The 24,987-nt window shown below is 46.3% G+C and overlaps 1 protein-coding gene across 2 annotated transcripts in view; it reads left to right on the top strand.

The window, feature by feature from the left end:
- Positions 1-24,987, top strand: part of GPD1L (glycerol-3-phosphate dehydrogenase 1 like) — a 63,840-nt gene that overhangs the window by 12,888 nt on the left and 25,965 nt on the right. For both annotated transcript variants that reach the window (XM_086365659.1, XM_086365660.1), the window contains exons 2-4: positions 3,531-3,708; positions 20,471-20,611; positions 22,086-22,224. In XM_086365659.1, coding sequence (XP_086221785.1) covers positions 3,531-3,708; positions 20,471-20,611; positions 22,086-22,224 — 458 coding nt within the window. The remainder of the gene's footprint in view (positions 1-3,530; positions 3,709-20,470; positions 20,612-22,085; positions 22,225-24,987) is intronic.

Below are 24,987 nucleotides of genomic sequence, written 5' to 3' on the forward strand. Positions count from 1 at the left end.
CGTGCCTGCGGCTGGCTCAGTGTTGGCTGGAAGCTCTGCTTTGCCTGTTCTTCCTGTCCCTAGGGTGTGAAGCCCCTTTACTTCTCTGCAGACGTAGGGACTGTTCCCATGTCTTTTCTCTGGACCACCCTCCCCGCGGCCCCCACCCCCACCGCCAGGTCTGTCCATCATTTCTCTCAGCTGAATGCTGGGTGTGCGAGACTTCGTGGATGAACTGGGTTGCATCTGAGTCCTTTGTGTTGAAAGTCCTTTGCAATTGACCCTTCTAATCATGTGTCCCTCATTCCCCTTCACCTCTTATCATACACAGGACTATGAATTCCTTTTACTTTGTTCTCTCTTAAGTGGGTGTGATCTCGGGTGGCCTCCACCTGCAAGGGCTTGGGGCAGGGCCTGGGTTCCCAGCTGGAGACTGAGTCCAGATCGAGGTCAACCAGATCCTAGCCACTAGACCAGTGGTCAGTGACAGGAGCCCTGGCCCTTCAGCTCTGCAGAAAAGAACTTCCACAAAGACAGGAAGTAGTGAAGCAAGTATTTATTAAGAGGAAAAGAGTACAGTGTGTATGGATACACACAGGCAGACTCAGAGGGAGAGTCCCTGAGTCACACTCTCCTGGCAGTTTGAATTACTTTTATGGGGCATTTCTTAATGGTTTTCCTCTGGCTGATCATTTTGGTTTGCATTCACAGCCCATATTTGATATATCTCAGGATCCTCAGATGTGTGCGCGTACATCTTTAAGCCTAGATGGATTGTACCAAAAAGGCGTATGAGTAGGGAACATCCCTTGGCATCCCTCCCCTGTAGCCTCCAAGGAGCCTCTCTGCACATGTGTGGTCAGAGAGAGCTCCTGACTTCGAGAATGAGAAATATGTCATCTGGGCAGGGTCCAACTTCCTCCTTTAATTGTCCTGCTGTTCTCACCTTGGAGTTTTGGTCCAAAGGGAATGAATCTCCAATTGCTTTACTTTGGGAGGCCCTCTACCTCCTGCCTCATGTGGGGTGCTTTTTTTTTTTCTTTAAATATTCATTTATATAATTTGGCTATATCAAATCTTAGTTGTGGTATGTGGGAATCTAGTTCCCTGACTAGGGATTGAACCTGGGCTCCCTGTGTTGGGAATGTGGCGTCTTAGCCACTGGATCCCAGTGAAGTCCCAAAGTGGTTGGCAAGCTTCTGAGAGCACTGCTTTGTAATGCCAGCTTCCAGCCAAATGTGTTATACACAATAGGTATTCAAGACCTTTTTTGCAACCGAGATCAGTGCATGAATGAAAGACTGAATGAAGGCGTTGATGAAACTAAGGAGCAGGTAGAACGAGGCTTACAGGAGTGAACAGTATACCTGGAGTTCTCATTGTTTTGTGTCCTAAGCCCCTTTGAGCACCATAGAACAGGGTCTGTCTGGTGGGCTTAGTTTCTAATAGTTCCAATTGATTTAAGTTTTCTTAACTAACTTTTCAGCAGATACTACAGTAGTTTGTCCCTGGTTGCAAATGCTTAACTTCTCCAGGAGGCGACTGTGAAGGGAGAAGCAGGTATATTCCAGGGAGACTGGACCATGGGGAGGGCGCTTGTGGCTCTAGTTTATTTTCTCACTGGCTCTACTAGACTTGGGTTCCTAGTGTCTTAGAGATCCCCACCCCTCTAGGTTTGCTGAGTTCATCAGAATCACACTTGGTCTCTTTGACCTTGTGTGAATTGTCAGGATAAACATTAGGATAAAGGTGGTAGTGATGGTGGGGAGATTCTTGGCCTTTTCTTCTATAAAGTGTCAGAGGAGAATTGGATTAACGGATATTTAGCTAATAAACTGTCCTGCTGGCATAGAAGAAGGATTTCACAGGGAGAGCCACAGTTGCACATCGTCTATTGTGCAGCCAAAGATAAACGCAGGGATAACCCTCTCCATCTCTTCTGTATCTGTTTGGTCCCGCCCCCTTTCTGTCATTACCCCTTACTTATTTTCCAAACTGTCTTAAGAATAATCATTAGAAAAAATAATGAATGCCCTGACATGTGAATTCTCCAGGTGCTCTGGGCCTGTCTTTCCTTTACTCCTCACACCAGGAAGGTTGTCTAAGAAACAAACTGTTTTTCCGTTCAAAATCCTGAAAAGGAAACTGATTGGCTTAGACAGGATTAGGTACCACCCCTGGCCCAAATTGCTGCGCCCAGCACATCCCTGAAATAGGCACAGGTACCGAGCTGACCAGCAACATCTCTGCCGTGGGGACCAGCTGCACACCCATGGTTCTTGTGCAGAGGACTGGCATCAAGTAGCATGAACTGGCATCTTCTCTTCCCTCGGGGGAAAGCTGTGGGTGACTGATCCATTCCCAGGATATGTTTAGTGAATGCTGCTGCTAAGTCATTTCAGTCATGTCGACTCTGTGCGACCCAATGGACGGCAGCCCACCAGGCTCCCCCGTCCCTCGGATTCTCCAGGTGAGAACACTGGAGTGGGTTGCCATTTCCTTCTCCAATGCATGAAAGTAAAAAGTGAAAGTGAAGTCGATAAGTCATATCTGACTCTTCATGACCCTGTGGACTGCAGCCTACCAGGCTCCTCTGTCCATGGGATTCTCCAGGCAAGAGTACTGGAGTGGGGTGCCATTGCCTTCTCCAATGCAGAAAAAAGGGAGCTTTTAGAGGCTACTGGGTGGCTGCTGGGGAGACCAGACCTGGAGCCCTTGCTCTGCTCTTTTCTTGAATCCACTTGGATCTTGTCTTTCCTTTATGACTCCACTTGGGCCCTGGTGGAGTTCACCAGAACACTGCTTATTCTACAGTAACTGCATATGAATCTTCTTTTGATGAATTTGAAATATAGCCTAATAGCCTTGGAGACTTTGGGAACCCTTGAACTGTTTTTGCTTTTTTTTTTTTGCTTTTTTGTTTTCAAGATTTCTTAATTTTATTTTTGGCCACACTGGGTCTCTGTTGCTTTCCCTAGCTGAGGTGAGCAGGGGGCTACTCTCTAGTTGCGGTGGTCGGGCTTCTTATTGCAAAGCCCAGGCTGTAAGACACATGGGCTTCAGTAGTTGCTCTAGAGCCTGTGAGTTGCACAGGCCTTGTTGCCTCGCTGCATGTGAGATCTTCCTGGAGCAGGGATTAAACCTGGGTCCCCTGCATTGCCACCTGGATTCTTAATCACTGAGCCACCAGGGAAGCCCTGAAGTGTTATTTTTATGCCATCTTTCAGGTGGATTTCTCTTCCACCTGTGATAGTCTCTTCCAAGAAAGATTGATGCCTTCTGGTCTCAAAGGGAGGTACTTCTTGACCTTGTACCAAATTCTGAGGCTTTCCTGACCACAGGGTGGTATTTCCAAGTGAAAACAACCAAGTTTCAGCTGAGGCAATATCATATCTTGAGTTCTAAGCTCAGTGCTTGAATAAGAACTCAAGTCTTCTGAATTATAATCTGGTGCTTTTTCTCTTCTGCTCAAGGGAATTTATCATTCTCTTTCTTTTAAAAAAAATTTTACTATTTTTTAATCATTTTCTTTTCCATCGTTTCTTTTGCAGGGGTTCAGCTGTTGCAAAAATAATTGGTAATAATGTCAAGAAACTTCAGAAGTTTGCCTCCACGGTCAAGATGTGGGTCTTTGAAGAAACAGTTAATGGGAGAAAACTGACAGACATCATAAATAATGACCACGAAAATGTGAAATATCTCCCTGGACACAAGCTGCCAGAAAATGTGGTAAGATTTGGGGGTAAAAAGTATTGGGTAAAAAGTAAAAAGTTGACAAAAAAATTCACTCAGATTTTCCCACTACATCTTATGGAAAAACCAGAATGAACCTTTTGGCCAACCCAATTCATTTGGTTCATTCTGAAAGTTAGGCTTGACTGAGTTAGCACCTAGGGCTTGGGGGGGTGGGAAAACTGCTTCCCCAGTCTCATGTTCCTTTCCACCACCAAGTTCATTGCTTGATCTGTTTTGGTTTTCCTCCTTGGTGGCTCAGATGGTAAAGTGTCTGCCTATAATGTGGGAGACCTGGGTTTGATCCCTGGGTCGGGAAGATCCTCTGGAGAAGGAAACATCAACCCATTCCAGTACTCTTGTTGCAGGAAGAGGGACCCCTTCTAAGGTCCGAAACTGGGCTCTTGTCTAACACTCCGAAATGAATTGTCTGAGGAGACACATATGCTGACAAAGCAAGAGATTTTATTGGGAAAGGGCACCGGGTGGAGAGCAGTAGGGTAAGGGAACCCAGGAGAACTGCTCTCCCGCGTGGCTCGCAGTCTCGGGTTTTATGGTGATGGGATTAGTTTCCGGGTGGTCTTTGGCCAGTAATTCTAATTCAGAGTCTTTCCTGGTGGCGCACACATGGCTCAGCCAAGATGGATGCTAGTGAGAGGGATTCTGGGAAGTGGACGGACACGCGGTGTCTCCTTTTAACCTTTCCCGAACTTTTCCGGTTGGTGGTGGCTTATTAGTTCCGTATTCCTTATCAGGATCTCCTGTCATAAAACAACTCATGCAAATGGTTACTATGGTGCCTGGCCAGGGTGGGCAGTTTCAATCAGTGTGCTTCCCCTAACACTCTTGCCTGGAAAATCTCATGGATGAAGGAGCCTGGCGAGCTACAGTCTATGGGGTCGCAAAGAGTCGGACACAACTGAGCAACTTCACTTTCTTTATTGTGAATGTGGGCCTTGCTTTGGTCCTTGCTAGGGCTGCCATGACAAAGTAAAATAGACTGGGTGTCTTAAACAATAGAAATGAATTTTCTCATAATTCAAGAGACTTCAGGTTTTCTGGAGGAAGTAATTTTTCTCTCCCCTTCTAGGTTCTACTGTCTGGCCTAAGCAATTAAGTTGACACAAGTCTGAATAACATGTAGTAAAGAATCTACCTCCAGTGCAGGAGAAATGGGTTTGATCCCACGGTCAGGAAGATCTCCTGGAGAAGGGAATGGCAGTCCACTCCTGGATTCTTGCCTGGAGAATTCCTTGGATAGAGGAGCCTGGTAGGCTCCACTCCATGGGGTCGCAAAGAGTTGGATACCTCTGAGCAATTAAAAAAAAAAATGCATAGGGGAAACCCAGGAAAACTTTGTAACCCAAAAGATAGAAGTCCTTACCTTAGATAATCCTCAGCTAAAGAAAAAAAGGGGATGGGGGGAACTTGCCCAGTGGTCCAGTGGTTAAGACTCTGAAGTTCCAATGCAGGGGACTTGGCTTTGATCCCTCATCAGTGAACTAAGATCATCCCACATGCCTCAGGGCATGGCCAAAAAGCAAGAAAAAGGAGGGTGGGGAGAGTCAGTTTTGGGAGGTGAGCAGGAAAGCACAGGAAACAAAGGAGAGGTTGTTATGCAGATTTAATCTTTACCTTCCCAGTTTTGAGAGTTCTAGAGGTCTGGCCTTCCTCTCCCCTTGTAGGGAGACCCCCCCTTACAAATGGAGATTTCCCTTATAAATGTAAATGTTTTTACATAAGGGCAACTCCTATTTGGTTTTCATTGAGGCAGTGATGCCATTCAGCCATCTCAACCCCCTTTTCCTCCTTCCCTAGACCTTTCCCCGCACCTTAAAATAATTAATACGGTGAACTTCCTTGGTAGTCCAGTGGTAAAACTCCACACTTCCGATGCAGGGTCCTTGGTTGGGAAACCTAAGATCCCACAAGCTCTGGGCTGCAGCCAATAAATACATAAATAAAGTAAATTTATAAATAATAATATGCCCACTGCAGGAAGGGGGACAACTTCCAGGGCCTGAAAGGGGGCTCTTGTCTAACACTCAGAAATGAATTGTCCCAGGAGACACACAAACTGGCAAAGCAAGAGACTTTGCTGGGAAGGCATGCCTGTCAGAGAACAGTAGGATAAAGGAACCCAGGAGAATTGCTCTGCCACGTGGCTCTGCAGTCTCAGGTTTTATGGTGATGGCATTAGTTTCTGGGATGTCTTTAGCCAGTCACTCTGACTCAAGGGTCCTTCCTGGTGGCACACGCATTAATCAGCCAAGATAGATGCCAACGAGAAGGATTCTGGGAGGTGGTTGGACACGTGGTGTCTCCTTTTGACCTTTCCTGAACTCTTCCAGTTGGTGGTGGCTTGTTAGTCCCTGTTCCTTCCCAGGACCTCCTGTCGGAAACAACTCATACAAATTATGGCCTGTGCCTGGCCAGGGTGTGTCGTTTCACTCAGTTTGTTTCCCCTAGCATGCCAAAGAGGCATGTTTTAAGGTGGCAAAATGTTCTCTGCTAAAAAGCCCATGAGCAAGGTGTTGGCCAGGTTGGCTTCTTCAGAGGCCTCTCCTGGCCTCTCCTTCCTGTGTCTCCATGTCTCCTAATCACCTCTGTATAGACACCAGTCACATTGGGTTTGGGCTCACCCCGTGACCTCATTTTAACGTAATTCCCTTTATAAAGACCCTGCCTCCAGATACAGTCACATTCTGGGGGACTAGAGTTAGAACTTCCACATGTGAATCTTGGGCCGGGATGGACACATTGCAGCCCATCACAGTCTACCTTCTTGGCATTCAGGGTGCTGATCACATCAAAGCTGGAACTAAGAATTTTGCTTTTCATGTTGATACCTGACACTTGCTCCTTGGAGGAAAAACTATGACAAACTTAGAAAGCACATTTAAAAAGTAGAGACATCACTTTGCCAACAAAGGTCCATATAGTCAAAGCTGTGGTTTTTCTAGTAGTCATGTATGGATGTGAGAGTTGGACCATAAAGAAGACTAGGTGCTGAAGAATTGATGCTTCTGAATTGTGGTGCTGGAGAAGACTCTTGAGAGTCCTTTGGATTGCAAGGAGATCAAACCAGTCCATCCTAAAGGAAATCAACCCTGAGTATTCACTGGAAGAACTGATGCTGAAGCTGAAGCTCCATTACTGTGGCCACCTGATGGGAAGAGCTGACTCATTGGAAAAGACCCTGATGCTGGGAAAGACTGAAGGCAGGAGGAGAAGGGGATGACAGAGGGTGAGATGGTTGGATGGCATCACCGACTCAATGGACACTGAGTTTGTGCAAACTCCAGGAGATAGTGAAGGACAGGGAAGCCTGACGTGCTGCAGTCCATGTGATCGCGGGAGTCGGACAGAACTGAGCAATTGAACAACAACAAAAAGGAAGAAATGGAAATTTTATTTGAGCTAAATGAAGGATTTTAAGCCAGGAACAGCATCTTAGCACCAGGAACTCTTCTGTTGGAAGTCAAGGCAGTGTTATATAAGTTTTTGAGGGAGCTATATATTAAATGATGTGATAATGACAGTTGTGCCAATCCAGACCTGTAGATACAAAGCAGTGATGCTGGAAGCTTGGCTTCTCTATACAGCGGTGTTGAATCAAATCTCAGAGACAGAGTTTTGGGTGAAGTAGAAAAGAATAGCTTTACTGCTTTCTCAGGCAAAGGGGGATACAGTGGGTTCCTGTCCTGGAAAACTGATTCCCAATCTGGGTGAACTTGCTGAGGAGTTTCATAGCAATACTGCCAGAGTGGGGTTGCTGACCAGGTGAGGGTGTGTGCTGGGTCTCAGGTCAGTACAGTCACTCAGTCTTGTCCACTGCAGCACACCAGGCTTCCCTGTCCATCACCAGCTCCTGGAGCTTGCTCAGAGTCGTGTCCATCAATTCGGTGATGCCATCCAACCATCTCATCCTCTGTCATCCCCTTCTCCTCCTGCCCTCAATCTTTCCCAGCATCAGGGTCTTTTTCAATGAGTCAGTTCTTCGCATCAGGTGGCCAAATTATTGGAGTTTCAGCTTCAGCATCAGTCCTTCCAGTGAACACCCAGGCCTGATCTCCTTCAGGATGGACTGGTTGGATCTCCTTGCAGTCCAAGGGACTCTCAAGAGTCTTCTCCAATACCACAGTTCAAAAGCATCAGTTCTTCGGTGCTCAGCCTTCCTTATGGTCTAACTCTCACATCCATACATGACTACTGGAAAAGCCATAGCTTTGATTAGATGGACCTTTATTAGTAAAGTAATGTCTCTGCTTTTTAATATGCTGTCTAGGTTGTCGTAGCTTTTCTCAGGTGATCATCTCCTAATCTTGCTGAGCTGCTTTAGTCCCTTTCATCTTGCCTCAGGTGTTTTCTTGGCTGCTTCTCCCTTGATGAGCAATCTGCCCTTGGAACTCAGGGAAGATCATGGAGGCTGGAGTTTTCCCTACAAGAAAGAGGGGACAAAAAAGAGATTTTGGTGCCCAGAAGCCCCACAGGGTCCTCTTTGGTTTCAGTGGTGGGTCACCGTGATCCCCTCTAAGATCTAGAAAGAATGTTATCTTTAAGGAATTGCTTCCTTGATGCTGGGAGAGTGTTACTATATGGTTGAGCAGGTATTTCCACCTTCGGGGAAGGTATGGTCCATGTATAATGCAGATACTCAATGCCCAATAGAGGGGAGTTGTTTAGTCACTCAGTCGAATCTGACTCTTGGCAGCCGCATGGCTGTAACCCGCCGGGCTCCTCTGTCCATGGGATTTCCCAGGCAAGGGTGCTGGAGTGTGGGTTGCCATTTCCTTCTCTAGCAGATCTTTCCAACCCAGGGATCAAACCCATGTCTCCAGATTGGCAGGCAGATTGTTTACCACTGAGCCACCTGGGAAGTCCCCAGTAGAGGGGGGAGAAAGACCAAAGGACAGAGAAAAAAATATTTTTTTTGTTTAAATTTTTCTTATCTTGCCATAAAACATGGGTTTTATTTCACATTCCCTTTCTAAGTTGATGGACTTTGGTCCATCCCTAGGCCAGCTAATGGACTGGTCTTTAATTAAAATCAAGGTTAAGACCTAAATCACTGAAGAGAATTGGAGGAGTTATTGCCTGGCCTCATTCCAGTGACTTGTGGAGGAAGGAAGAAATGAGATGAGAATGAAAATGGTGACCTGGCTACTGGTATGAGTGGGGTTCGTGAACTTTTTTTTTTTGGCTGCTCTGGGTCTTCGTTGCGGTGTGTGGGCTTCTTGTTGCAGTAGCTTTTCTTGTTGTGGAGCACAGGCTCTAGGTGCTCAAGTTTCAGTAGCTGTGGTGGACGGGCTTAGCTGCCATGTGGCACGTGGGATCTTCCTGGGCCAGGGATCGAGCCAGTGTCCCCTGCATTGCAAAGGGAATTCTTAACTACTGGACCTCCAGGAGCCTAGAATTCATGAACTTCTGTTCCAGATTCACCTCTGGGTGGCTTTTTGGAAGAGTCTGTTAGAAAACCAGCCCAGGGACTTCCTTGGTGATCCAGTGGTTAGGACTCAGCACTTGCGCTGCAGGGGGCACGGGTTCGATCCCTGGTTGGGGAACTAGGATCCTGGATGCCATAAGCTGCAGACCCAAAAAAGAAAGAAAGAAAATGAAAACCAGCCCACATGGCTGGCTGACTCCTGGCAGGGGAGATAGATTTGTAGGCTGATGAATGCCAATAGATTTGTAGGCTGATGAATGCCGGCAAGTTTGGAGATGCAGTCCTTCTCACTGAAGATTGCTGATTGGCTTTGGCTATAGAGTTCTTGGCATCAAGTGCTCTGGGAAGTAGTTCACATTTATCATATTGGTTACCTGAAAACTGAGATCACTTCTTGGTAGGTGTCAAGGGAGAAGGAAGGATTTGTTATTTGCATCAAGTAAGGAGAACCTCAGGGGTCTTTCCCAAAGCAGAGCCTCCCCAACAGCAAAACTGTGGACGTTACAATCTAAGAGAACATGCATATTCACACAGGGGCTTGGGTGTTAGACAGAGTGAGTCCAAGCTTCAGTGGAATGAAATCATGAAGGTCAGAAAAGGTCAACTTGGTCATTCCTTAGGGTCTAGTTGATCTGGAGGTGGAGTGCCCAAGATGGGTTTAAATCCTTCAAAACACTTAAGATAGAGTTTTGAAAGAAAGTGAAAGTGAAGTCGCTCAGTCCTGTCTCTTTACGACCCCATGGACTGTAGCCTACCAGGCTGCTCTGTCCATGGGATTTTCCAGGCAGTAGTCCTGGAGTGGATTGCCATTTCCTTCTCCAGGGGATCTTCCCAACCCAGGGATTGAACCCAGGTATCCCGCATTGTAGACAGACGCTTTACCGTCTGAGCCACCAGGGAAGTCCCCAAGATAGAGCTTTAGGCTATTCTAACTGGGAGTCATTGCAACTGATTTGGTATCTTTGCTATTGTTATTCTCTCCTCTGATAAGTTTGTCTTTTTGTTCCCTTAAGATCCTTTATCATTGTTCAAGGCAAGCCAGGCTTAGGTCCCAGAATGGCTTGGGCCAGTCTCTTCTGTCAAGAAAGCCATGCCTGGTTTTCCTTTGAGGGGGACCTCCTATGCTGTCTCCTTATAGTCTCACTGAATATTCCCAGTGACCCTCTTAGGATGGTGCTATTAGTTTCCTTATTATGATGATGCTTCTGATTTTACAGGGGAAGAAACCGGACCTCAGAGAGGTTAATGAACTTGCCACAGGTCACAGGGCTGTCGGCTGGCAGCCCTGCGCCTGCTGAGTCATGGCTTCTAGACAATGATGACTTAATGATTTCTCTGTGTCACTGCGCGAGGAGCATTTCCCTGGGGTTACTCCTGGTGCTGTGGGTGGGGAGAGGGCAGTTTGCAAGGGTTCCGAGCTGAGCTGTGAAGTTGCCCAACTATCTGATGGTGAGAGTAAAGGGGCCACTGTTCCCACGGCCCTGGAAGACCTCTGAGGTCGTGTCTAACCTTGCTTGGGGCAGACTGGTCCTCCAAGTGTCCCTTCCCATCCGTGTCGGGATCCACCGCTCCTTCCCTTCTGTAGACCACATGCTTCCTTCGCAGGTTCTTCCACTGCGCTCTGAGCCAGCTCCTTCTGCACCCTCTGTACCCCACCTGCCCCAGGTGTGTGCACCTGACCTGCTGGGGTTTCGCTCTCCCATGATTCCCAGCAAGGTGCTCAGCAAACACAGAGGGAGATGAATCTGCTAGATGTTCATGTCTGCATGGAGAACAGAGGGGCAGCAGGTGGAGAGGGAGCCAAAAACCACATCCCCCAAAGCCTAGCCCGTGTGGACGAGGGAGGAACTCTCTGCTCCTAGAAGGTTGTAGCCTCATGACAGTGAGTGTATCTGGTCCACGGACTGGATGTTTGTATGGTCTCTGGTCATTTGCTTTGCTGTTGCAGACAGTGCTCCCGGGAACGGCCTTATTCACGTCTGAGGTGCGTATCACAAGGTCTCAGGGAATGCAGCCTGTAATCTTCCAGGTCACACCAGTTTGGTTTCCAGCGTGGGTGTGAAACCATACAACTCAGATGAGGACTTGAACCCAGCCAAAACCCAGATTGGGATTGAGTCCTCTGTCCTTTCATTAAGATCATATACCTGCTCTCAGGACTTACTGAAGTTCAGTTCTTTATGTCTTGGTACAGAAAGAACTCAGTGAAAGATAAAGGGATAGGTAAGAAGGAGGTGTATTTAGAGAGACACCCACTCCACATGCTGAGTGTGGGCCATCTGGACCTTCTCAGAAGGCAAATGGCCCCGAAGTACGGGGGTGGTTAGTTTTTATGGGCTGGGTAATTTCATAGGCTAATGAGTAGAAGGATTATTCTAGCACTTTGGGAGAGATGGGGCTGGAATTCCCAGGAATTGGGGCACTGCCCACTTTGGGGCCTTTTATGGGCAGCCTCAGGACTGTCAGGTGGTAAAAAATCTCCCTGCCAATGCAGGAGTTACAGGAGATGCAGGTTCCATCCGTGTGTCAGGAAGACCCCCTGGCGGGGGAAACGGAAACCCACTCCAGTATTCTTGCCTGGAGAATCCTGTGAACAGAGAAGTCTGGCAGCGTGCCACAGTCTGTGGGGTCATTAAGGATCAGACATGCCTGCACAACTGAGCACGTCAGGACTGTCATCACGACCATGGGGTGTCTGTGGGCGTGTTATTTAGCATATGCTAATGTGTTATAATGAGTGCATAATGAGGCTAAGGTCTACCAGAAGTGGAATCTCCTGTCATCTTGGACCTGGTCGGTGTTAGTCAGTCCTAACCAGTTTATGTTGTATCCTAATAGCTTTGTCCTTCTTTTAAGGCTGTGCCCTGCCTGCTTCCTCCCTGTATCCATCTCCATGCCCCCAGCAGGGTCTGAGAACTCACATCCTTCCACACCCTTGCTGGCCCTTGGTGCAGGACACAGGGTACTGAAAAGTTGTATTTCTTAAGCTGGCCAAAGGTACACTGGCATTTGCTTCTTTGTCTCTTGTTTAGGCTTTCTAGATTCTAGCATTTGTATGTATGAAATCTCTTATAATGTGGGATTCCCAGGGGGCACAGTGGTAACGAATCCACCTGCCAACGCAGGTGATTGATGTGGGAGACTCGGGTTCGCGATCCCTGGGTGGGGAAGATTCCCTGGAGGAAGGTATGGCAGCCCACTCTAGTATTCTTGCCTGGGGAATCCCATGGACAGAGGAGCCTGGTGGGCTACACAGTCTGTAGGGTCCCAAAGAGTTGGACACGACAGAGCATGCATGCACACACACAAAATGTCTCATAGTAAGTGATTTTAAAAGTTGAGCAGTGATGAAATTGAGGGCTGACTCTGAATGAGTCTGGGCAGCCCTGCTCCTCCTGGTAAGGAGTGAATGAGATGATCCACATAAATTGTTGAGTGTTGAGAATCTCTTACAAAACTATGGCTTTGTTTCTACTGGTTTTTTTAAAACGGGTTTTTTTTTTTTCAGAGTTCTTCAAATACCTCATTCTGCCATTTAAAACATAAACTAGTGTTAGACAAGACCAATGGTTGTTACTCTTATTTCAGATAAAAAGTCAGACATAAGATTAATTGACTCGATGAATGTCCATCCAGAGCTAAAAGCCGGCTTTACTCACTTCTATCTTGTGGATTCAAGCAGGAGAGACTTGCTGCATATCATCCAGATGGCAGTGTTATTTATAACGTCTGACACTTGCGCTGATTGAGACTGGGGATCTTCCTTGCTGGGGGCTCCAGACTGCTGCCCACCTGACCCTTCTCCAGGTCATCACATGCTCACCGCGTGACCCCTCCACAGGGGAACCTTCTGTAGCAGTGACCTCACCAGGTCATCAACTTCTCACTAAAAGCTGGGGCCGACTGGGTTTGTGATTTCCCGAGAGTTGCATGGAGGAGCGTTTCTTGCTTCCTGTCCTGCAGGATGAGCAGCGTTGGTCCTTTGCTCGAGCCGTCTCTCCAGGGCCTGTGTATAGAGCTCTTCTGCCTCGGCTCAGCTTTCACCAGCCTCAGTGCGGCACCGGGATTGGTCATTGCTGCATCTTCTGTGAGCTGTAGTTGTCACGGCTCTACTCTTCTGTCTTCTAAACCTTGCCGGTTCTTTTTCAAAAACAGCTTTACTGAGATGTGATTCTCAGGCACACAGTTTGCCCCTTAAAGTGTACAATTTAAGAGGTTAAAGCTATCATATGACCCAGTGACTGTCCTCTAGGTTTATACTCAGAAGAAGGGAAAACATGTTCACACAAAACGCTCTACACGAATGTTCCAATTCAGTGCTTTCTATGTATGTTCACAGAATCGGGCAACCAGCACTGCAATTGATTTTAGACTACTTCATCACCTTAAAGAGAAACCTCATATCCTTTAGCAGTCACCTCCTACTTCCTCCTCTCCCCAGCCCTAAACAACCACTAACCTACTTGCTGTCTCGCCATTTGCCGGTTCTGACTTTTCATGTAAATGTCACCATAAATACCTCACCTTCTGTGCCTGCCTTCTTTCACATAGCATAATGTTTCTGGGGTTATCCATGTTGTGTCCCGAATCACTCTTTTTATGGCTGACCAGCGTTCCGTCTTACGGATGTGCCAGTGTTTTGCCTATTTACTTGCTGGTTGGTGGACATTTGGGTTGTTTCCACTTTTTGGCTGTTGTTTTTGTGAACATGTTTTTGGTTCTTTTGAACTTAACACCTAGGAGTATAGTTGCTGGGTCATATAGAAACTGTTTAACTTTTTTGAGGAACTCTTGCCAGACTTTTTCAAAGTGGTTGCACCAGTATGTTGTATGAGGGTTCCAATTTCTCCACATCCTCACCAACTCTTGTTATTATCTAACATTTTTTTAAGACTTTATTTATTTGGCTTTGCAGGGTCTCAACTGAAGCATGTGGGATCTTTAGCTGTGGCATGTGGGATCTAGTTTCCTGACTAAGGACTGAACTCTGAGCCACCTGCATTGAGAGTGCAGAGTCTTAGTTACTAGACCACCAGGGAAGCCCCTTAGCTAACTAACTTTTGGGGTTAGGGTTAGGTTGAGGTGGCATCTCATTGTGGTTTTGATTTTCATTTGCCTAATGGCTTACGATATTAGTCATCTTTTCACGTGCTTATTGGACGTTTTTACATCTTCCTTGGGGAAGTGTTTTTTTTAAAAAGTCCCATTTTGAAAAGTTGAGTTGTCTTTTTATTATTGAGTTGCAAGGAGTATTTATTAGATACAAATCCATTTTCAAGTATATAGTATAGAAGTATATTCTCATCTTGTGAGTTTTCACTTTCTTGATGCTATCCTTTGAAGCATAAACATTTTAAGCTTTGAAATCCAACTGAGATACTTTTCTCTGTTACTAACTTGCTGGGTTTGTTCCTCGCATAGGCCTGCATTCACTGATACGTCTTCAGCTCCTGGAATAGTGCCAGGTATGATGTGTGGTCTGATTGAGTGCCAGGGACAGTGCAAGTGGATCGGGACAACCAACCAGACTGGGGAGTTTCGTTTCAGTGGTTTAGGTGGTGTCCCGTGGGATAGAAGGTTCAGCCAAGGTAATTTTTTAAAAAATGACCATTGACTTTTGGGTAATACGGTTGTGATTTTGCCTATTAATTTTAGCTTTAAGGCTTCTGAAGATTAGAATATCAGTTTAGTAGGAGCAACAGCATCAACTCTTTCCTCCCTGGGTTTAGCTTTTTTATTTTCCTTAGAGGATTCATCTTCATTGGTGTTTCTCAAACTGAAGTGTTCCTCAGAACTACTTGGAGAGTTTACCGGGGATCACTGGATCCACCTCTATAGTTTCTGAGTCACTGGGTCTCAGGGGAGGTCCAGGTATTTGCATTTTTAACAAGTTTCCGGGCGCTGGGTGGTGGGGATGCTGAGGTTTCAGGAACCACACCTTGGGCCCTGCTGATCTACATAATAAGCAGCTTTTTATTTTCTTCTTCTGGAGGCAACCTCACTTACTAAAGTGGTATGTTTATATAAGAATCTGCAGAGGGGCTTCCCTGGCGGTCCAGTGGCTAAGACTCCACCTTCCATTGCGCAGGGTCCAAGTTTGACCCCTGCTTGGGGAGATAAGATCCCACATGACTCACAGCCAAAAATCCAAACTATAAAACAGAAACAATATTGTAACAAAAACAATAGTGGGAAAATGGTCCACATCAAAAATCTTTAAACAAACAACAACAAAAAAGAATCCTCATTTCAAGTTGCCTGTACTTGAGGATCATTTTTCTGATGCCAAGGATGGTGCGCCATCATTCTGGAGCCAAGGATGTGAACTTCACTTTATCTTGGCCTAGGCTGAGCTTAGGAGAACAGGAGTAAACCACAGTATTTTTGAGCCTCTGCTGTGTGGCAGCTCTACTTTGCTATCTGCGGTACTCATGCTGTTGTGTTTAAATGCTCATCCCCTCAACAATGTAGGCGGGTTGCCTGAGGTGCCCAATTACTTAACTGGTGGTGGAACTGGGTCAAGAAGCCCACGGGCTGCACAGTGATAGCTAACCCAGGGGGAAAAAGAAGAACCTTCAGGCTTGGCCCATAGACTTTATTGGCTCTGTTTTAAAGGTTTATATATTTACTTTTATGTTTGGTCATGCTGGGTCTTTGTTGCTGCACACGGACTTTCTCTAGTTGCTGAGAGCAGGGGCTTCTCTTGCAGAGCACAGGCTCTAGACTCTAGGCATGTGGGCTTCAGTAATTGGGGCTCTGGGGCTCTACAGTGTGGACTCAGAAGTTGTGGTGCACAGGCTTAGTTGCTCTGTGACCTGTAGATCTTCCCGGACCCAGAATCAAACTCACGTCCCTTGCATTGGCAGGCAAATTCTTAACCCCCAGACTAGGGAACCCGTTATTGGCTCTGTTTTAAATGACTTTATTTTATTTAGTATTAGTTTTTAAACATTTTTATTAACGTGAACCAAGAGCCCTGGATTCCTGAAAGACTGGGCATCAGATGGACCAGCTGTGATGCCTTCATTCTAATTGGGTTTCCTGTCCTCCTGGCCAATGCCAGACAAGCCCGTTTGCTCTGAATAGTCTTTCTCAAAGCATTTCGGGAACCTTTAGTGGTGGACAGCCTCAGGAAGATTTTGGCAGGAGGCCCGTGAAATAGGTCAGCATTTCCAAAGCAGTGTCCTGATTTGGCTCAGAGTAAAAGATAGGATAGAGGCTTAGCTAAAGCTGTCATTCTGAAAGAGGATATTCAATTTATTGTGTTTGTTGAGGAGAGCTTATTTTGATTCTCTGTAGCAGGAATGACGGCCGTGTGCACTGTACAAACGCAGCTCGGGTCACATGTTGCTTCTGTGGGTTAAACCCTTAGCGCTCGGACAGGACAATGGAAGGATGTCTCTATGTGCTGAGGGAGTCCCCAGGCATATTGTCCCAGAGACCCGACACACCCAGCCAGCTGCAGTCTTCTTTGATTTGTTGAAAAAGGAATCAGAAAAGATGGGAAGAAATCCCGGGCCAGCTGGCAGCTTCCATGGGACTGTTTCGTCACAGAGGACATAGCGTGGGCTGATGCCTTAAAGGTTAAGAATTGGTAGGAGGCCAGTGGATTTTTCTGATGAGTAATGTCTCTCACTTATTTCATATCACTGCAGAGTGCTATTATCTATATTATTTTGAAAGTGCTCTGTGAAGTAGCTGGTAGGAAAGGTGATTTTTAAAAATATTTAATTGGAGGATAATTACAATATTGTGATGGTTTCTTTTTTATAATTAACTTTATTTTTAATTGAAGATAATTGCTTTACAGTTTCTACCATACAGCAACATGAATCAGCCATAGGTGTACATATAAACCGTCCCTCTTGTGCCTACCTCCCACCTCCCTCCCCGTCTCACCCCAGGAAAGGTGATTTTTTTTTTTTTAAAGTATTTACTTGGCAGTGTTGGGTCTTAGTTTAGACATGCAGGATCTTTAGTTGCTCTACAGCATGTGGGATCTCAGTTCCTTGACCAGGGATCAGACCCACTGGAAGCGGATTCTTAACCATTGTACCACCGCAAAGTCCCAGAATAGTGATTGTGATCCTGTTCTGTAGCCAGGGCGACTGTGCTTAGTGAACAGGAGTCATCTGTGCAGGTCCCATGGCCGATCAGTTGCTGACCCGGGACCCAAATGTTCATCTTTTCCATCTTTTCTCTGGTTTTGGTGTCTTTTACATCTTACTAGGTCAGGAAATGCCCTGAAGAGAGAAAGGGTGTGTGTTTTCCGGGGGCTGGCGGGGCAGGGAGGTGGATGGGGAAGTGGAGAAACAATAGGTCTAGAGAAGAAATGTTTTCATTAAAATTCAGGCTGCTAGGCTCTGTGTGAGAAGGGGGTCAAGAACAGAAGTCCCTGCTTAAGTGAGGCCGGTAACCCTGGGGGGGGGGAGGGGGGGGTCCGAGTTCTAATGAAGGCTAGGGGGTGGAGACTGGGACCACAGGCAAATGTGTAAGAGCATAATGAGCCTTGTCAACGAGAGGCAGACAGCAGTTGTGGTTCAGCATCAAGGCTGATGGCTTAGAATAAGAAACTGCTTTTTTTGGAGGAGGCGAAATATCCAGATGCCAAGGAAATCCTTACTACCTAGCCTAGACTACCAAACCGGAGAAGCCCCTCTGAAGAGGAAGGCAGGTTTCCCTCCACCTTGGGTGTGTGAATAAAGAGAGAGAAATGCTAAGCTTCGTGTTATGAGCTTAGTCATTCTATGGGGACGACTCTCTGCGTTGCCATTCAAGTCAGCTTAAGCTGATGTTTTGGGTCATGTGACTAAAAATTCAGGTAGGGCCGGTTTCAGGTGCAGCCTAAAACAGTGGATTAAGTAATATCAACAAGGCCCTGTTTTTTTTCCTGTTTCTCTACTCTGCCTTCATTCACACTGGAACCCCTTGGCGGGTCTAGGTTCTGCCCCTCACATTTGTAAAATGGCTGCAACTATTCCAGACCTTGCACCATCATTCCATACTGATCAAGGAAAGACACAGAAGCTGGTGCAGAAGAGTAAAGAAGCAACTGTTTCTCAGAAACCCCAGCAAACATTGGTTCCCATTGTTTTATTTGTCCGTTGACCTGAATAACTTAAAAGACCATTCATGGAGGGGGTGGGGCGGGCATTTCCACCCAAACTGCATAGTTAAAGCAGTGAAGCAGTAGCTTTTGAAATGAAATTTAGAGGCATTTTTGCCAGAAAGAGAATGGAGGCCAGGTGGTAAATTACAGGTCTTCCATACCAGCCAAAGGGAGGGATGAGTGAAATAATGCCAGGTAGATTTTCTTGGGGAATTCTTTGAGTGAGGTAGTAACTCTTGCACATGCATTAGTTAAGAGACTAAGCTGTAAAAAAACACAATAATGTAATTTAAAGAACAAAGATTTCTTTCCCTCTCACATAACAGCCGTCCAGCAGCTTTGCTTTACACCATTATTCTTGGTCCCACTTGGGTTTTCAAATAGCACAAAAGCAGAGAAGGGAAAGTGTGGAGGGAGCAGCCCCTGTTTGAAGGACTCTGGATCTTGAGTGGTATGCACTGCTCCATCTCTCATTCCACTGATGGAAACTTGGTCCTTGACCTTGAGTATCTGCAAGGCTGCTGGGAAACGCAGTTCTGCATGCTCGGTGACCAGTGACCAGCTTGCAGCTCTGTAGTTATGGAGAAAGGGGAGAAGAAATTTTATCGAGGAGTTGGCACCTCCATCACAACTCCCACACTAGATTTCCTAGGAGGCTTATCCATTCTAAATGATGTTCCTGTGGCAGATAGCACTTCCTCAGAGAAGAACCCACATCCAGTTTCCTTCATCTGGGGAACCAGGAATGTTTAATCGAAACTATGTCAGTTACAGTTAGGTTCAAATGCATATGACAGAAAACTTAAGATAGCAGTAACCTAAGCAAAGTAAACACTTGCACTTTTTTTCTCTTATGTAAAGGACGTTCATCATAACGATTCATCAAGGTGACAGGGGCTCTGTTCCACTATCTCAGCATTGGTTTCCTCCTTAGTCCAAGATGGCTGCCCAAACTCCAGCCATCTCTTCAGCATTTTTCTGGCCAAAAGAGGAATTCAGAGATATCTCTCAGAAACCACAAGCACATTTACACCATTGGTCAGAGCTTTATCACACAAGGCACCTAGCTTCAAGGGAAGCTTGAAGTGTAGCTTTCTTTCCTGGCAGGTATGAGCCTTACCCCAAACTGGGGTTCTCTTGCTGAGGAAGAAGGGGAGAACGGACATTGGGCAACAAGGGGCAGTCTCTGCTAGAGATCATATGCCCCTGTGTCCACGATCGGTGCCCTCACCTTGGCCTCTGTGTTTCTCTGCCCATGTTAATTTTCTTTTTCTGGTGGGGGTGAGCTGGGCTTTGCCACACTGCATATGGGATTTTCCCCACCAGAGATCGAACCCATGCCCTCGTCCCCTGCATTGGGAGCACAGAGTCTTAACCATTGGACTGCCAGGGAAGTCCTGCCCATGTGAAATTTTAAAACCCATCTTCGTACTTCTCTGAAGGATAATCATCAGAATAGCTGACATTTATTCAGTGCCTGTCAAGTGACAGACTCTGTTCTGTGTCATTTATTCTTCACAACAGTACTCTCAAAAGTACTCACGTAGAAACGCTTAGTGTTGACAGGTGTAGGCAGAGTTGAGGGAACCGGGAGGGCTCGGGGAAGTGGCCAGAGATTAGCAGTGGGAGGAAGCCATGGCCACCCCTGAAAGGGCAAGGGGACAGACCAGTGCGGCCCCAGTGCACCAGCCGCGCTTAGAGGTGTGAAATGGGGGCTGACGCAGACCAGGTCAGGAAGCGGGGCTCGGGACGGGAGCCCAGGCCAGCACCCCTGCGAGCCAGGCAGGTGGCCCCAGGAGCAGGTCCACGCCCTGACCTGTCTCTCCTCCCACCTTGGAGCTCCTGGCAGCGCCAGCCTTGGGCTGAGGCCACCTGGAAGGCAGAGGGCGAGGGTGCCCGGGAAACAGTGCCCAGAGCACAGCCTCCCGGGAACAGAGAAGGACCGAAATGGGTGGGGGGTTGGGGAGCAATAGAGAACCACCGCGCAGGATGGTTACAGCCCCATTTTAAGGAAAGGGGAACCGGGCTGGGACAGAGGGGAGGGCACTGCCAGCTTGGGTTGCAGAGTGGGGAAGGTGGCACACCCCCACACTGACCTGACTGTTCCCGTGCGCAGTGGCAGCAGCTGATGCCCGGCAGCGCGTGTGTGGCTTGGACAGGTGTGTTTCAGGCCGCAAGTCACCGTGTCACCCTTGCCCTGGCAGGTTGCTGTCGCGAACCTCGGCGAGGCTGTGCAGGACGCAGACCTGCTGGTGTTTGTCATCCCCCACCAGTTCATCCACCGGATCTGCGACGAGATCACGGGGAGGGTGCCGAAGGATGCTCTGGGCATCACCCTCATCAAGGTGAGGCGGCCCCTCGCCGTGCGCGGGCTCCTGGGAACTTCCGCACCTCTTTCATCTGTTGGGGAAAAGGAGCTGAGGGGAGGGGATGGCTGCTTTGGGTTTGTTTTTTAAGGATGCCTGGAAGGGAATCAAAACCATGCATCCCCTCCTGAGCCTTGCTTTACTCAGGTTTACCAGGGGCTGCTTCCTATCTGGAGAGGGCTCCCGCAAGAAAAGAACTTCCTGTCTATCACACGGGGCTCCGCCCTTGCCTGGGAAATCTCACGTGGTTTACATTCGCTGGGAAGTTAATCATCTTTAATTTCCCACTCCTGGATTTATTCCCTGGAGAGGGCATTTTTTAACCAGAAGTCCACAAACCATCCCTAGAGGTCCACATACAGAATTCAAGAGGTTTGGACCTAAATATGGGGATGGAATTACATTTTTATTTATTTTAACCTCTAACTGAAATGAGCATCTCCTTCACTTATGAATGTAGGCCACAAGCCAGAGTTTCAGTGACAATATGTTAGCAGGACCTTGACCCTGTGGTAGATACAAATTATAGGTATTTTCATGTTACTTTACAATGGCTTCAGATATCTCAAGATACCACTTATTCCCAACTACTTGGGAATTATAGTAATGAGACCTGCTATGGCACCTTTTTATAATTGCAATAAGAAAATACATATATTACTTTGTCACAAATGTAGGGTGTTTTTTTTTTTAACATTTCATAACTGTATTTCAAAATAATTGCCTTGCTGGGTAATCTTGTATTTTGCTTTATACATATGGAGTCTGAGAATGAATCCATAAACTTCACCAGACTGCCAGGGGCAGGTCTGTGTTGTAAAAAAGGTTAAGAACCCTCTTGAGAGACTGTGTTTGTAGGTGAATGTTTATGAAAGCAAGTATACTTCAAATGTCAGTCATCGATAGGATGGACAAATGAATGATGGGAAACTACACAGGAGTGAACTAGAATATTCATGCGGCCACATGGGTGAATCTCCCAAATAATAATATAGCACAAAGCAGCACATCACAGGTGAGGGGCACAGTTTCATTTATAGCCTTTCAAAAACAGGCATAATGCCATAACATACTGTTTAGGGATGGTTTCATGTGACAAAATGAAAAAGAAAAACAAGGGAACGGGGCATAGATGGCGTTGAGGATAGGGGTCACCCTGGCGGGGGCCAGGAAACACTAGTGAGGAGAAGCACGAACTTGGGAATAGACCCAGGGGACTGCGGTGGTGTCCCTCGTGTTCTTTTTCTTTACCTGGATGGTGACGTTGTTCATTTTCACTTTATTGTTACTCTTTAAATGGTACATGCACACCATGTCTGTTTACTCTTAGAAACGAGATTTTTCAGTTGCCTATGCCATTGGCGGTCTGAATCTAGATGACTTATAAAGCAGCAGTCTCCAGCCTCTTGTCCTTGGGGGTTTCTTTTCCTCTAACCCACTGACGTCCTTGCAGGGCATAGACGAGGGTCCTGAGGGGCTGAAGCTCATTTCTGACATCATCCGAGAGAAGATGGGCATTGACATCAGCGTGCTGATGGGAGCTAACATTGCCAACGAGGTGGCCGCCGGCAAGTTCTGCGAGACCACCATCGGTGAGGGCCACTGGGGAAAGGGACATGACATTGTGTGTCTTAACAGGCACATATTCCATTTCTGGAATTTTCCGTAGTGAACTCTTCCCTGCTCCCTTAACATTCCTGGGGTGGACATTCAGTGGGGTGGAAATTTTATCTTAGGAGGCTGTTCTGTGGGCGTGAAGCGTTTTTACAGACTCTGGACTGAAAGTAAAGCCAAGGAGACCACGTGGCTCCCCATGACCCAGCAGTGCAGCGTCGAGGTTATTCCCAGACGTGCACGGGTGCTTGCTTGTCCCAGGAAGCAGAAGGTTATGTCCATGGTAGAGCTCCCTAGGCCTGAGAAACCCAGCTTTTCTTTTTTTTTTTTTTATTTAAACAACTGGAATTTATTTCTTACAGTTCTGAAGGCTAGAAAGTCCAAGATCAGGGTTGAGCCAACACTTTTCTTTTATGGTGAGGGCTCTCTTCTTGGCTTACAGACAGCTGCCTCCTTGCATGAAGGGTGTGGGGGTCAGGGAAAGCAAGTCATGTCCAACTTTGCGACTCCTTGGACTGCAGCACACCAGGCTCCTCTATCCTGCAGTATTTCCCAGCGTCTGCTCAAAGTCATGTCCGTTGACTCAGCGATGCTATCTAACCATGTCCTCCTGTGCTGCCCCTTTCTCCTGTTGCCTTCAGTCTTTCCCAGCATCGGGAGCTTTTCCAGTGAATCGGCTCTTTGGATCAGGTGGCCAAAGTTTTGGAGCTTCAGCATCAGTCCTTCCAATGAATATTCAGGGTTGATTTCCTTTACAATTGACTGGTTTGGTGCAGTCCAAGAGAAACCTAGCTTTTCTTTGCTCATAAATGCCAGTATCTGGAGCCTCACTGGATGCCTCAGACATCTAGAAATTGATGGCAGTGATCCCTGCTTTCCAAAGGAATAAGCCGAGGCTCAGAGAGTAAGCTCCCTGTCCCAAGATCACACAGCTAATACAGAACCCAGACATGAACTTGGGTCTCCTGCTTCCTGAAACAGAAAGCCCTTTCTGTTCTTACACATCAGTGTTGTGAACGTGTCTATTTCTTTAAAAAAAGGGCTTCAGAATTCCTAAGTGCCCACATACCATGTTATAGGGCTCATAGAATGCTTTGCAGGGTGTATTTAAGTTTATCTATCACTCCAGGACTTACTTCCACACTTATCAAATGCACCAGTGATGGGAATTATTTCTCCTTGGCAGCTTCGTGAAAGGAAACTCTGGGAGAGATCAGGCTCTCTTGAGTAAGATGAGATGGATGGGAAAATGTTTTTATGCATGCATGTAAGTTAGGACATTTAAAATTTTTTTCTCTTTTATTTGTAATTATACAGACATTACCTGATTACTATGGGACATAGAGATAATCAAAAGAAAGCCGTTTCTTAAAACTTAATTATTTTAGGGGTTTCCTAGGTGACACTAGTAAAGAACCTACCTGCCAATGCAGGCAGTGTAATGGGTTCAATCCTTGGGTTGGGAAGATCCCCTGGAGGAGGGCATGGCAACCCACTCCAGAATTCTTGCCTGGAGAATTCCATGGACAGAGCAGCCTGGCAGGCTACAGTCCATGGGGGTCACAAAGAATCGGACACGACTGAGGCAACTTAACTTAGCACAGCATGTTGATTATTAATTTTCATTTGCGTATAATTGATTTACAATGTTGTGTTAATTTCTGCTGTTCAGCAGAGTAAATCACTTATTTATCTCCATCTCTTCTTTAGATTCTTTTCCCATACAAGTCATTACAGAGTATTTAATAGCATTCCTTATGCTATATGATAGGTTCTTGTCAGTTACCTATTATATGTGTAACGGTGTGTCTAGGCCCAACTCAGTCATCTAACTTATCCCCCCTTCCCCACACCATTGCTTTGTTTTCTATATCTGTGACTCTGTTTCTGTTTTGTAAATAAGTTTGTTTGTATTCTTTTTTTAGATTCCACATATAAGTGATATCATATGATTTTTGTCTTTCTCTAATTTAGGAAAACCATTTCAAGTTTCATTTAATTTTCGTTATTTTTTTCTACTTGTGCTGAACTATGGTTGTAGTTGTTAATATACTCTTTTGATAATTGCTTCATTTACTTCAATCAGCATGTATCTTTATAGCTGCATAACATTCCATTGACAATCCCATATATCTGGGCACTTGGAGGGGGGTGTGTGTGTGTGAGAAATAATAACTTTGGAGAGCAGAGGTGTCACAAATGGTAAAAGGAAGGAAACAAAATGACCCATAATAACACTACCCAGGTTGATCTTTATAAAAGCAATAAGCACAGCTAAGAAAATTCAGGGGCTTCCCAGGTGGTACTAGTGGTGAATTACCCACAGACTCAGGAGACATGGATTCCAGCCCTGGGCCAGGCACGTCCCCTGGAGGAGGGCACGGCAACCCTCTCCAGTATTCTTTTTTTTTTTTTTTTTTAAGGCTTAAAATGTAATTTAATAAGTTCATGTTGCATTATTTCATTTCTCAGAAAAACTTCAAAGGTATTAGGGACAAATCATACATGGTACACCAATAAAAAATGCACAGCCTAACTCCCTAAGACAGGCAGAGCTCAGAGCTACCGTCTGACACTCAGCATACAGCAGCCCTGTTCTCAAGATTGTACTAGGCCTATCAAGAAAGCTGTGAATGGCAACATCACAGACACAAAAGGGCCATTTCTGGATTGTCCTTACCCAAGAAAAAGATGGAGGCAAGTTTAACACAAGATTTTTTAAAGATACACTAAATGAAAAT

This window comes from Bos grunniens, chromosome 22 (assembly GCF_055505025.1).
Source record: "Bos grunniens cultivar Pamir isolate PY7600 chromosome 22, Bosgru_T2T1.0, whole genome shotgun sequence".
In the NCBI taxonomy this organism is placed as follows: Eukaryota; Metazoa; Chordata; class Mammalia; order Artiodactyla; family Bovidae; genus Bos; species Bos grunniens.